The sequence below is a fragment of the Kogia breviceps genome, chromosome 14 (genome assembly GCF_026419965.1).
Source record: "Kogia breviceps isolate mKogBre1 chromosome 14, mKogBre1 haplotype 1, whole genome shotgun sequence".
NCBI lineage: Eukaryota > Metazoa > Chordata > Mammalia > Artiodactyla > Physeteridae > Kogia > Kogia breviceps.
Genome location: NC_081323.1, coordinates 49,392,991 through 49,406,072, shown reverse-complemented (window position 1 = coordinate 49,406,072; position 13,082 = coordinate 49,392,991). Strand labels below are relative to the sequence as shown.

At 45.2% G+C, this 13,082-nt stretch overlaps 1 protein-coding gene across 14 annotated transcripts in view; it reads left to right on the top strand.

The window, feature by feature from the left end:
• SMOX (spermine oxidase) overlaps positions 1-13,082 on the top strand; it is a 61,581-nt gene that overhangs the window by 19,857 nt on the left and 28,642 nt on the right. For all 14 annotated transcript variants that reach the window (XR_010836606.1, XR_010836607.1, XR_010836605.1 and 11 more), the window contains 2 exons: positions 2,458-2,691; positions 6,237-6,463. Coding sequence is in view for 7 of the 14 variants with exons in the window: in XM_067013637.1 (XP_066869738.1) it covers positions 2,484-2,691; positions 6,237-6,463 (435 nt within the window). In the remaining 7 variants the exon portion in view is untranslated. The remainder of the gene's footprint in view (positions 1-2,457; positions 2,692-6,236; positions 6,464-13,082) is intronic.

The window sequence follows — 13,082 nt, the reverse complement described above, 5'->3', positions numbered from 1 at the left end:
TGACGCAGAGCACGCTCCTTGCCTGCGCCGCGGGGCTGACTCTTCCTCCCTGCTGGCCTCTGGTTCAGGCAGCCACACCCTCACCTCTAATTTTAGTACTCTAGTCCTCCGCCAGAACCTTGGGGAGGGAGGGGAAGGTGGCAGAGGGGGAGAGGAGGAAGGGTAAGGGGGAGGGGAGGAAAGGGCTTGCACCAGCTCTGACCTCCATGCTCCCAGGAGACCGAACAGAACATCACTGGGACGGGGGTAGTGGGTGGGGTGGACCGCAGAAGGACAGAAAGACTTAGGAGGGAGGAATGGGAAAGCCGGACACAGGCTCTCCTAGAAGAAGGCAGGGATCCAGGCTGTGTGGGGAGCCCCTGCCTCTGAGGGTATCTGGGCCTCGGGCGCCACCTTCCGGCCCTCTAGTGAACCAGTCCCGCACCGAGTAGGCCGCCTGGGGGTGGGGGGTGGGGTATAGTTTGGAGGGAGTTTGGGGGCAGGAGTGGGGTGACATTCCTGTCCGTGCCCAGGTGTGGCATCGGCAGGTGAAGTGGGCGGGGGAGGTGCAAGGAGCAGCTTCTCGGACTGAGAATATTTAGAAAAATAGCACTTTTAAAATCTGTGATCCAAAGATGTTAGGGGTGGAGTGAAAACCTAAGTGGTCAGACCTTGAGGCGTGTGAAGGAGGAAGTTAGCACACAGATTTTATTTTATTTTTTATAGTGAACCAGGAATGAATATCTGAATAGTTATTGAGATGTATATACATACATATATGTAGTGAGTGGCACACACCCTAAGTATACAACTATGTACATTGTATAGCCCCCATTCATATAAAGATACATATTCCTTCCACCCCAGAAAGTTCCCTTCTGACCCTTTTCACTCATTCCCCTCCTCCCAGTCTCTCTTCTGTCATCACAGATTCATTTTACCTCTTCATGAATTTCACATAAATGGAGTCATACCCTATGGTGCTCTTTTGTCTCTGGCTTCTTTTGTTCAATGTAATGTTGTTGAGAGTAGTTTAGTTCTGTTTATTGCTGAAGAATATTCCCTTGTATGAATATGCTACAAATAGCACAACATATTTATCTATTCTTCTGTTGATGGACCTTTGGGATATTTGTTTTTGGTCATCATGAATAAAGCTGCTATGAACATTCTATGTCTATTTGGTGGAGTATACCCTGTTTCTCTTGGGTGTATTCTTAGGAGTGGGATTGCTGTGTCATAGGAAGGGTTTTACTTAGCTTTATTAGGTATGGGTGACAGCTTTTTATATGCCCCCTGTCCACTGCCCAGCAACTACTTTCCACTCACATTCACTCCCCTGTTGTTAGGTCCTGGATACTATGGATTGTATGGATAACTAACTGGACAGTATGCAACTTTTGCCACTGAAACCTTAGGCAGCTTGGGTCAGGAAAGGAATGGGAACAGGATCAGATCTGAGTGGCCCTTTGGGATGGCCCACAGACACCTTCAAACCCTTGTAGTCACTCCAGGAATAGAAGGGTAGCCTCTCCCAGCCCTGGGGCCAGATTCAGGGACCCCCCCCCCGCTTTGGCATCCTGTCAGCTCCCTAGGCTGGCGTCTCTGAGCAAGCTGGCTTAGTGTAACTGTCAATTTGATGTCTGGCCTCTGCTGCCACGGGTCCTCACGGTCCACTGTTTCCTGGGCTCTTTGCTGCTTTGTGGTGACTGAGGGGCTGGGTGGCCTGGGAAAAAAAACTGGAGACCTACCCGGAATAGGAGAGGTTCATTCGATACCAGCCTCGTGGCACTTTCTGGGGGGAGGGTGGGACTGTGTCCTGCCTACCAAATTGCCACATCATTGAGGCTGTGAAAGACTAGCTGAAAGCAAGAGGAGAAGAGAAGACAGGGTAAGGGAGAGTGAGTGCCAGGGAAGGGCCAGGGAAGGGAGGGAGAGCAGAGGGTCTAGTGCAGTGTGTGCAAGTATCCTGGGGTTGGCCCCAGCACCCTGAGGTCTGTACAAGCATCCTGGGGTCCATGAGAGCATCCTGAGGTCAGTGTGAGCTGGACCACAAGAGTGGTACTGGGCTGTGCTGGGCTGTGCTAGGCTGTGTTAGTCCAGGGTTAGCAGCACCAGGATCAGTTTCTCCTGATTTTGACCTTCTTGGTCATAGAAGACCAAGACTCTTGTCTTGCTGACTCTTGTCTCATCCTTGGGGAAGAGGCGGTGCCTACTAGGTTTGAGATGGGATTGATGGATTTCAGGGGTTTGGGGTGGGCTGTCGGCTCTCCTTTTTGCTGATGGGGGCCCACGGTGCATCCTCCCTTCCTGTTTCCTTCCCTGTGGCTCCCTCCCTCCTTCCCCACATCCTTTGGAGTTGGCTCTTCTTGCCCAGGGCTCAGGGTCCCCCCTTGAAGGCAGAGCCTATGAGCATCTCTTGGGGCAGGTGGGAAGTGAAGGCAGAGCAGGTGAGCTGTGACCCCCTGCCCCCTGCAGGTTCCTAGGAGGCGAGTGTGGACGGTATGCAAAGTTGTGAATCCAGTGGTGACAGTGCGGATGACCCTCTCAGTCGTGGCCTGCGGAGAAGGGGACAGCCTCGTGTGGTGGTGATCGGCGCCGGCTTGGCTGGCCTGGCTGCTGCCAAAGCACTTCTGGAGCAGGGCTTTACGGATGTCACTGTGCTTGAGGCTTCCAGCCGCATTGGAGGCCGTGTACAGAGCGTGAAACTTGGTAAGTGCCTCAGTTCACCTCAGTCCAGTCATCTCCTAAGGTCACTTCTTATCTCCCAGTGCCCTGGCCTAGCCTGAAATCTCGTTATTTTATCTTCTTCCTGGGGGTTAGTGTTCTATCACGCATGCTGCCTGGGCATTTTCCCTTCCTTTGCCCCTCTCAGCACCCTTCTGAGGTGGGCAGGATGGGGCTCTGGCCTCTATTTTTGGAACACGATCTAGAGTTCACAGTGTTTAGGAGGTAAAGGACACCCAGAACCAAACTTTGCAGTGGGTAGACTGGTTTCTATTTCACAAGAAGGGGAATTCTGCAAGTTTCTATTAGTTGTTAACTTTTGAGTATGTATTAGTATATCATGACTGAGAACTAGCCCTGGGACAATAGGAGCTAAGGGCAGTGGAGGTGGAAGAAGACTTTGGGCCTCCTTGTGAGTGATGGGCAGGTCTTAGGATTGTCTAGGAAGAGGGTCTGTCCAGGTTGCAGAGAAATAAGGCCTCTGCAGAAAGCAGCCAGATAAGAGACATACCCTAGGGGTGGGCAGGTTTTGCCAGGGGTCCTAGAGGGTGGGAAGTTGCCTGAAATGCAGGTAGAAGTCAGGGGACTTTCCAAGCCCGGGGGTCTGACCATGAAAATGGCCCAGTGGGACCACTCATGGTGGCCTGGAGTGTGTGGGCTACACTGACCCTCCAGAGGATTTTGTGTCTATTGCTACATGGGCAGCAAGGCCAAGCAGATTCTGTGTGTTTACTTTTGATGAACGGGGCAATTGGCTCAGAGGTCTTAGAATAAGCAGAGGTGAGGAGCAGCCTTCTCTCTTCTTTCAAAAACTTTGATCACATTAGAAGTCTTCCCTTAGAGTATTTCCTGGAAGGTGTATGTGAAGTTATGTCTGTCTTCCCCTGGCACACACAGGAGTATGTGTTGGCAGTGAGGATGAAAGTGTAGTCCAAGGCATGTGCAAACCTGGGGACAGCCAACTGGGAAGCCCTGAGACTCTTTGCTCAACACCTGATTGGCTGACTAGGAGCCTTAGGGATGGGATGGCTCCATTTGTGTTTCTTGAATCTTGATAAGACATTCAGGGTCTGACATAAAAGCAGAAGACGGGAGGACAAACAGCCCAGTTTCAGTGGTAGTTGACAGCCGAGACGTGCTGTGCAGGGAAGTGACGGTAGAAGTGAGGGAGGTGGAAGGGATGGGGCTGCAGGAGGCTGAGGGGGGATGTACATGGCAGGAAGCCTTCCTCAGAGGGGAGGGAACTTGGGTGGGCCTCAGGTGATGAGGGGAGTTGGATAGGTAGTGAAAAGAAGGAAGGGGGTAATTGCACACATGGAATTGCACACATGATATATGTAAAGAATCAGATCAAGGCAGACCCTGCCAGGATACGGGAGAGCAAATCCAGGCAAGGGCGTATGTGTGTGTGTTGTGTGTGCAGACACCCAGGGCTGAAAGCCCAGGCTGCAGTTGGACCTGCAGCAGTGTGAGATGCTAGCTGTGAATCCCGGTGGTAAGGGCAGCGGCGATGACCAGAAGCCCCAAGGACACCGTGAGGTAGATGTGGAGATGGTGCCTGGTACCCTTTGGATGCAGGATGTAACAAGGATGACAAAGGTGAGAGGCCTGTGGGAGAGGGCAGGAAACATCCTCAGACTGAGGTGTACTCTGGGCCACCCCACCTCCTTGTAAAGCTTGGGGGATGGGGTGGAGCACTGATCTTGCTGCTGACCTTGAGCTGCTCACCTCATTCCTGCTTATGCCTGGATACCCCATGCCTGGACATCACTGCCTGGTGACTATGACTTGGAGCTCCCTGGTGTACCCTGGGGAGGGTACAGGCGCCTTTTGCTCCTATTGGGAGCTCAAACCAGGCAAAACACCTTGGGGAGCCTGAGGCTCTAAAGGAGAATTAGTAATAAATGTCCCCAGTGTGCCCCACCTCCCAGGAACCCTGTGGAGGAAGAAGGGCACTGGGTTTCTAGCTTTTCGTGCCTTCTGGTCTGCCCACTTTCCCTGGACAAAGGGACCCACACATTCCTGCCTCTAATTCCAGAGTCACCAGGAAATTCTGTCTTGCTGGCTGTGGCTTGAGGTTGTGTTTTCTCTTGCTCTGTGTTCGGCACATAGATACACACAGGGCTTTTTTTTTTTTTTTTTTTTTTTAAGTAACTGATGGTTTAATTAGAAGCAGCCCAGGAAAGAGAAGACACAAAAAAGAGAAATGCCCAGTTCCTGGGGTGAGGGGTGAGTGTTGTCTGTTATAGTGTATTAGATAACTATTGCTGCATAACAGACCACCCTAAAATGTAGTGGCTTAGAACAACACCATTTTATTTGCTGATATTCTGTGGCTCCAGAAATTTGGGTTTCTCTTCATGGTGGTCACAGTCTAAGAGGGTGAGAGTGGAAGCCACAAGGTGTCTTGAGGCCTAGGCTCTGAAACCACAAGCATTGCTTTCATTGCATTCTATTAATCAAAGCAAGTCACAAGCCAAGCCCAGAGTCAGGGGATGTGGAAAGACTCCATCTCTTGATGGCAGGACTGGCAAAGTCACGTTGCAAAGGGCCATGTGTGTAAGGATAGGAGGGATTATTGTGACCATCTTGGCAAAAAAGTTACCACACATGATGTCTTGAATCAGGCCTCCAAAAACAAAACAAAACACCAAAAACTGTTCCTTTCTGTTTTCCTTTCATTGTTTTAGCTTCCCTGGGGGCTAGGCAAGGGAGGAGACAAATGTATCACAGCATGCAGCATGAGAAAAGGAAACTGAGGCCCAGAAGAGGAAATAGGCACAGGCACAGTGACAACTTGCCTCAGAGCATCTGATACCTTGGCTATGGATGGGGTGGTAAAATGAGCTACCAGCCCTGTCCCAACTTGGGCCGAGGAGTTTCCCTCTGCCCCAGTCAGACTCTTAGGGTTCTGCCACCTGTGCCATAGGATAAGAAAGCTTAGTTTTCTCCAGAAGTCTGTTTTAGACTGCCTTGGGGAGGAATCTTCCAAACTGGAATGTTTGCCCTCTTTCTTCTGCCCCAGACTGAGTTGGGAGGTGACCATTTTCCATCTGGCAGAGTGGCTTAGACTCTTGGGCCACTGGATTTTGAGGAATTGGAATAAGGCCAAATGGAGACCTTGGTCTGGAAGGCTGAGCCTCCTCACTGGGTATTTCAAGTACCCTTCTCCCCTCACTGGGCCTATTGTACCCACTGGTACTCATAGAAGTTCTCCTGAGGGGGGAGGAGAGGTTTGTTGTCTGGTGTTATCTTAGGAGAGTCTTCTAATTATTCCACTGATATGACTTGGTGTCAAATCATAGAGTTATTCAGGGTGGAAGTTAGCTATAAAGTGGAATCCATTTTGTGCCACATGTGGTTTCTACTGAGATATTTTCACTGAAGATTTTGGTTCGTTGCTAGAGCAGGACCTAATCCCCTTCCTTCCCTCTGTTGTTGGGGATGGAAGGATCCTCTTGGAGGAAGGAGGGTGAGGCAGTGTTCTGGCTCTCTTCCTTGCCCCTATAAGAGCCTATTGTCGCCATCAGGACACGCCACCTTTGAGCTGGGAGCCACGTGGATCCATGGCTCCCACGGGAATCCCATCTATCATCTAGCAGAAGCCAATGGCCTTCTGGAAGAGACAACTGATGGGGAGCGCAGTGTGGGCCGCATCAGCCTCTACTCCAAGAATGGCGTGGCCTGCTACCTCACCAACCATGGCTGCAGGATCCCCAAGGATGTGGTTGAGGAATTCAGTGATTTATACAACGAGGTGAGGTATTAGGGGGATAGTTGGGCACAAGGGTTTGTGGGGCAGGGAGCGCCCTGGCAGTGTGTGTGTGTGTGTGTGTGTGTGTGTGTGTGTCTGTGTCTGTGTGTGTATGTATCAGGCATGAGGGGGCTGGGTGACCTGCTGGGGTCTTCTATGATCCTGGTCATGTCTGCACATTCTCTGGGCCCTGCATTTGGAAAATCAGGACAATTTGAGGGTAGAATGAAGACAAAGAGTGGAGCAGTACTAGGTAAGAGATTATTGATACTCATGATTAAATATTTCCCCAGAAAGTCCTTAAACATCTTTTATTAGATTTATTACTAGGGAAGTGGGTATGATTATTGTTATTGCTCTTGGATACTCTTTTAAATGGTAATTTTAAAATACTTCATTTTCTAATTGTTCCCAGTGTATAGAATTATAACTGCATCTTTTTTTTAATTGAATTGTAGTTGATTTACAGTATTATATTAGTTTCAGGTGTGCAGCATAGTGATTCAACATTTTTATGCATTATACTCCATTTAAAGTTATTACAAAATAATGGTTATATTTCCCTGCTGTGTGCAATATATCCATGTTGCTTATTTATTTTATACATAGTAGTTTGTATCTCTTAATCCCATACCCCTGTCTTGCCCCTCCCCACTTCCTTCTCTCCACTGGTAACCACTAGTTTGTTCTCTATATCTGAGTCTATTTCTGTTTTGTTCTGTTCATTCGTTTTATTTTTTAGATTCCACATATAAGTGATAACATAGAGTATTTGTCTTTCTTTGTCACATTTATTTCACTAAACCTCTAGGTCCATTCATGTTGCAAATGGCAGATTTTCATTCTTTTTTATGGCTGAGTAAAATTCCATTGTGTGTGTGTGTGTATATATACATTATATATATATATATATATATATATAACTATATAACTATATATTTTATATCTATCTACGTGTCTATCTAACATCTTCTTTATCCATTTGTCTGTTGATGGGCACTTAGGCTGCTCCCATAGCTTGACTATTGTAAAAAATGTTGCAGTGAACTTTGGGGTATAAGTATCTCTTCAAATTAGTGTTTTCTTTTTCTGTGGATATATACTCAGGAATGGAATTGCTGGGTTATATGGTAGTTATATTTTTAATTTTGGGGGGAACATCCATACTGTTTTCCACAGTGGCTGCACCAATTTACCTTCCCAGCAACAGTGCACAAGGGTTCCCTTTTCTCCACATCCTCACCAACATTTATTATTTGTGTTCTTTTTGATGATAGCTGTTCTCACAGGTGTGAGGTGACATCTCATTGTCATTTTAATTTGCATTTCTGTGTTGATTAACTGTGCATTGAGCATCTTTTCATGTGCCTGTTGGCCATCTGTATATCTTCTTTGGAAAAATGTGTATTCAGATCTTCTGCCCATTTTTTAATCGGGTTGATAGTTTTTTTGATATTGAGTTGTATGAACTGTTTATATATTTTGGATATTTACCCCTTATTGGTCATATCATTTGCAAATACTTTCTTTCACTCAGTAGGCCGGCTTTTTGTTTTGTTAATGGTTTCCTTTGCTGTGCAAAAACTTTTAGGTTAAATTAAATTAAATTTGTTTTTGCTTTTGTTTCTTTTGCCTTAGGAGACTGATTGAAAAAAAATATTGCTACAATTTACATCAAAGAGTGTTCTGCCTATGCTCTTCTAGGAGTTTCATTGTTACATTTAGGCCTTTATTCCATTTTGAGTTTATTTTTGTATATGGTGTGAGAAAGTGTTCTAATTTCACTCTTTCACATGTGGCTGTTCAGTTTTCCCAACACCACTTATTGAAGAGACTGTCTTTTTTCCATGTATATTCTGCCTCCTTTATCAAAGATTAATTGTATGTGGGTTTATTTCTGGGCTTTCTGTTCTGTTCCATTGATCTGTGTGTCTCTTTTTGTGCCTGTACCATGCTGTTTTGATTACTGTAGCTTTGGAGTATAGTTTGAAGTCAGGGAGTGTGAAACCTCCAACTTTGTTCTTTTTTCTCAAATTGCAATGACAATTTGGGATCTTTTGTGGTTCCATATAATTTTTTTTTTAAAAGAAGATGTTGGGGTTAGGAGTTTATTAATTTATTTATATTTATTTTTGCTGTGTTGGGTCTTCATTTCTGTTGCGAGGGCTTTCTCTAGTTGTGGCAAGCGGGGGCCACTCTTCATCACTGTGCGCAGGCCTCACACTATCGCGGCCTCTCTTGTCACGGAGCATAGGCTCCAGACGCGCAGGCTCAGTAGTTGTGGCTCACAGGCCTAGTTGCTCTGTGGCCTGTGGGATCCTCCCAGACCAGGGCTCAAACCCGTGTCCCCTGCATTAGCAGGCAGATTCTCAATCACTGCACCACCAGGGAAGCCCCCATATAAATATTTTAAGACTATTTTTTCTAGTTATGTGCAAAATGTCATGGGTATTTATAACTGATTTTTATTTATTGATTTTAGCTACCTTGCTAAATTATTATTTTAACTCTAATACTATATCTGTTAATATACCACATTAATTTATGTTCTAATGGTATTTTGGAATTTTATGTATATAATCCTATACCAAAAAAATGAGAATTTTGCTTTTCCTTTCTAATTCTCAGACCAGCGTTGTCCAATAGAATTTTCCATGATAATGGAGATGTTTTAGACATCTATCCAGTATGGCAGTCACTAGCCACATGTAGCCTTTGAGCTCTTGAAATGTAGCTAGTAATACTGAGAAACTAAATGCTTAATTTAATTTTAAATTGCTATAGAGATCTAGTGACTATTGTATTGGACAGCATAACTTAAAACTATTAATTTTTTTTTCTTGTCTTACTGCACTGTCAGTCTCCAGTACAGTGTTGGATAGAAGTGTCAATGGCACACATCCTTGTCTTATTCAGGTTTTAAAAACGAATGTTAATATTTTTAGTAACTTTCAGTGGTGCTGTGAACTGCAAAGAACAAGCAAGGTAACATGTAGATCTTGCCTTCTGATAGCTTGTCATTTATAGTGTAATGACCCTTCACTTCAGGTCAGTAAATTGGTCAACAGCCACCTATTGTACATTTTCTATGTCTTTTGGGCATGGGAAAGGAGAAATGACTCTTGCTTTGGGGTCATCCCTGCTCAATGGAGGGCAGGCACACTCACTGTCTTATGTGTGTGTACCCACATAGTATGTTATGTGCAATCCTATAGTGTTGTGTGTTCTCACTTCTAATATTATTATTAAGCAGGTAAGAATTAGTCCTGATTCCCATGTTATTGTGAGTGCTTCAAGCATGGATGCCTCTTGAGAATGACTTTCAGGGTCCATGACTTACTTGTTCTTTTAAATGTCCTTCAAAGTAGATCATCATCAACTTCTGCTTGTGGGTTTGATTTTTGAAAGCCAAGAATGTGAGTCATGGAGAGTAGGATGGATAAAGGTGGGTTATCACTCTGGGTGGTGCTGCTTTGGGTCAGAAGGAAGAGGTGTTAACCATGAAGTCAAAAGAGAGTTTTCCTTATGTAGCTGTTAGACAGTGCTGGAGGCCATTCTGAAGAGGTGTGCTCTAAGAATGTGAAGCCTTGCCTGAGGGTGGTTTCATAATAAATATGTAGCCTCCCTCCCAAGGTGATGACTTTGAAGGGCTACTCATTTGAATGTATTATATTTGTTAACAAATAAATGAGTTTGTTCAGTAGTTATCATATAGAGCATAATCTCTGTAGCAAGATTACCTTGATTCAAGTATTGGGTTGGCCAAAAAGTTCATTCATTTTTTTCCGTAAGATGGCTCTAGTAGTACTTTGTTGTCTTTAAATTCATTCAGAACAATTTTGTTAGATTGTATTGTGACAGCTGTCATATCAGCGTGCATTAAAAAAAACTTATCAAAATTTGTGAATTTTTATGTAGCCATTTTAATATTGAAGATGGAAGAAAAATAGCAACATTTTCTGCATATTATGGTTTATTATTTCAAGAAAGGTGAAAATGTAACTGAAACGCAAAAAAAGTTTTGTGCAATGTATGGAAAAGGTGCTGTGACTGATTGAATGTGTCAAAAGTGGTTTGTGAAGTTTCATGCTGGAGATTTCTTGCTGGACAATGCTCCATGGTTGGGTAGACCAGTTGAAGCTGATAGTGATCAAATTGGGACATTAATTGAGTATGATCAACGTTATATCACGCAGGAGATAGCTGACATACTCAAAATATCCAAATCAAGCGGTGAAAATTGTTTGCACCAGCTTGGTTATGTGAATTGCTTTGATGTTTGGGTTCCACAGAAGTTAAGCAAAAAAACCTTCTTGACTGTATTTCTGCATGTGATTCTGTACTTAAACATAATGAAAATGGTCCGTTTTTAAAACAAATTGTGACAGGCGGTGAAAAGTGGATACTGTACAATAAAGTGGAACGGAAGAGATTGTGGGGCAAGCGAAATGAACCACCACCAACCACACCAAAGGCCGGTCTTCATCCAAAGAAGATGATGTTGTGTATATGGTAGGATTGGAAGGGAGCCCTCTATTATGTGCTCCTTCTGGAAAACCAAATGATTAATTCCAACAAGTACTGCTCCCATTTAGAAAGCAGCAATCGAGGAGAAGTGTCTGGAATTAGTCAACAGAAAATGCATAATCTTCCATCAGGATAACGCAGGACCTCATGTTTCTTCAATGACCAGGCAAAAACTGTTACAGCTTGGCTGGGAAGTTCTGATTCATCCGCCGTATTCACCAGACATTGCACCTTTGGATTTCCATTTATTTTGGTCTTTACAAAGTTCTTTTAATGGAAAAAATTTCAATTCCCTGGAAGACTGTAAAAGGCACCCGGAACAGTTCTTTGCTCAAAAAGATAAAAAGTTTGGGAAGATGGAATTATGAAGGTGCCTGAAAAATGGCAGAAGGTAGTGGGACAAGATGGTGAATACGTTGCTCAATAAAGTTCTTGGTGAAATTGAAAAATGTGTCTTTTATTTTTACTTAAAAACCAAAGGTACTGGGACTTCCCTGGTGGTGCAGTGGTTGGGAGTCCGCCTGCCAATGCAGGGGACGTGGGTTTGAGCCCTGGTCCGGGAAGATCCCACATGCCTTGGAGCAGCTGGGCCCGTGCGCCCCAACTACTGAGCCTGCGAGCCACAACTACTGAAGCCCGTGTGCCACAACTACTGAATCCCGTGCGCCTAGAGCCTGTGCTCTGCAACAAGAGAGGCGACCGCAATGAGAAGCCCACACACCGCAATGAAGACCCAACGCAGCTAAAGATAAATAAATAAAATGAATAAATTTATTAAAAAACAAAAAAAACACCGAAGGTACTTTTTGGCCAACCCAATACCAGTTCTACCATTTATTAGCTGTATAATCGTGAGCAAATTATTGAGCCTCTCTGAGCCTTACTTTCCTCACCTGTAAAATGGACACAGTTATACCTACTTCATAGTGTCACAATGGTTAAATGAGATCCCAATGAAAAGTGCTTAATGAGAATTGGGGTGAGTATTATTAGCTGTTACAGACCTGTCCCATTTCCCTTGCATCACATTGGGAAGATGTCATTTAACCCAGGACAGGAGACTGAACATGACAGATGCATGTTCAGTTAAGGCTGTCCTAGTCAGTAGTTGACACAAAGAATCACATAGATGGACTAAATTTGTTTGTCCTCAGTTGGGCATTTTGGCCTTTAGTTAACATAAGCTGACTAGCTGCTGTGTTGCTTATCACCGAAGGGAAAAACCCAGGGTGGGGAGGAGGCAAGTTGAAAGCCTGACTCCTTGGGTGAGGAATTTGCTGAGGATTCCAGTTAAGACCAAACGCCCAGCATCTTGTGACTGTAGGGAGAAGAAAAGGGAATAATTTAAGTCATTTTCTTCTTTATATTTTGTATTCAGAGACATGTTTAATTCATGTTTCTATCTTATGTGGAGGCTTTTCCCTTGAGTGGAGTGGTGGGGGATGGGCCATGCCACCTTCCTTCCTCTACTCAGCAGCCCCAGGGCCGGGTTGCAGGGCAGACATATTCCTATGAATGTGTGTTGACCAAATTCAGACCTACTTTAGGAGGGGAAACATGCCATTAATCAGCATCAGCCACAGATGTTTGACCAAGGAGCCCAAACTTGCCAGTGTCCTGGGAGGGAGAGTGGGCTCTCCCACTCTCAGGCTCACAACCCTTCAGTGATGCCAGGGTCTTTTTTTTTTTTTTTTTTTAAATACATTTATTTATTTTTGGCTGCATTGGGTCTTCGTTGCTGCTCACGGGCTTTTCTCTAGTTGCGGTGAGCGGGGGCTATACTTCCTTGCGGTGTGTGGGTTTCTCATTGTGGTGGCTTCTCTTGTTGCAGAGCATGGGCTCCAGGCACACGGGCTTCAGTAGCTGCGGCACGTGGGCTTCAGTAGTTGCAGCGTGTGAGTTCAGTAGTTGTGGCTCGTGGGCTTAATTGATTCGCTGCATGTGGGATCTTCCTGGACCAGGGCTTGAACCCATGTCCCCTGCATTGGCAGGTGGATTCTTAACCACTGCACCACCAGGGAAGTCTGCCAGGGTCTTAGATAAAGTCCAGGGTCCTTGATATGACTGTTAGTCCTTCGTGCCCTGGCCCCTGCCT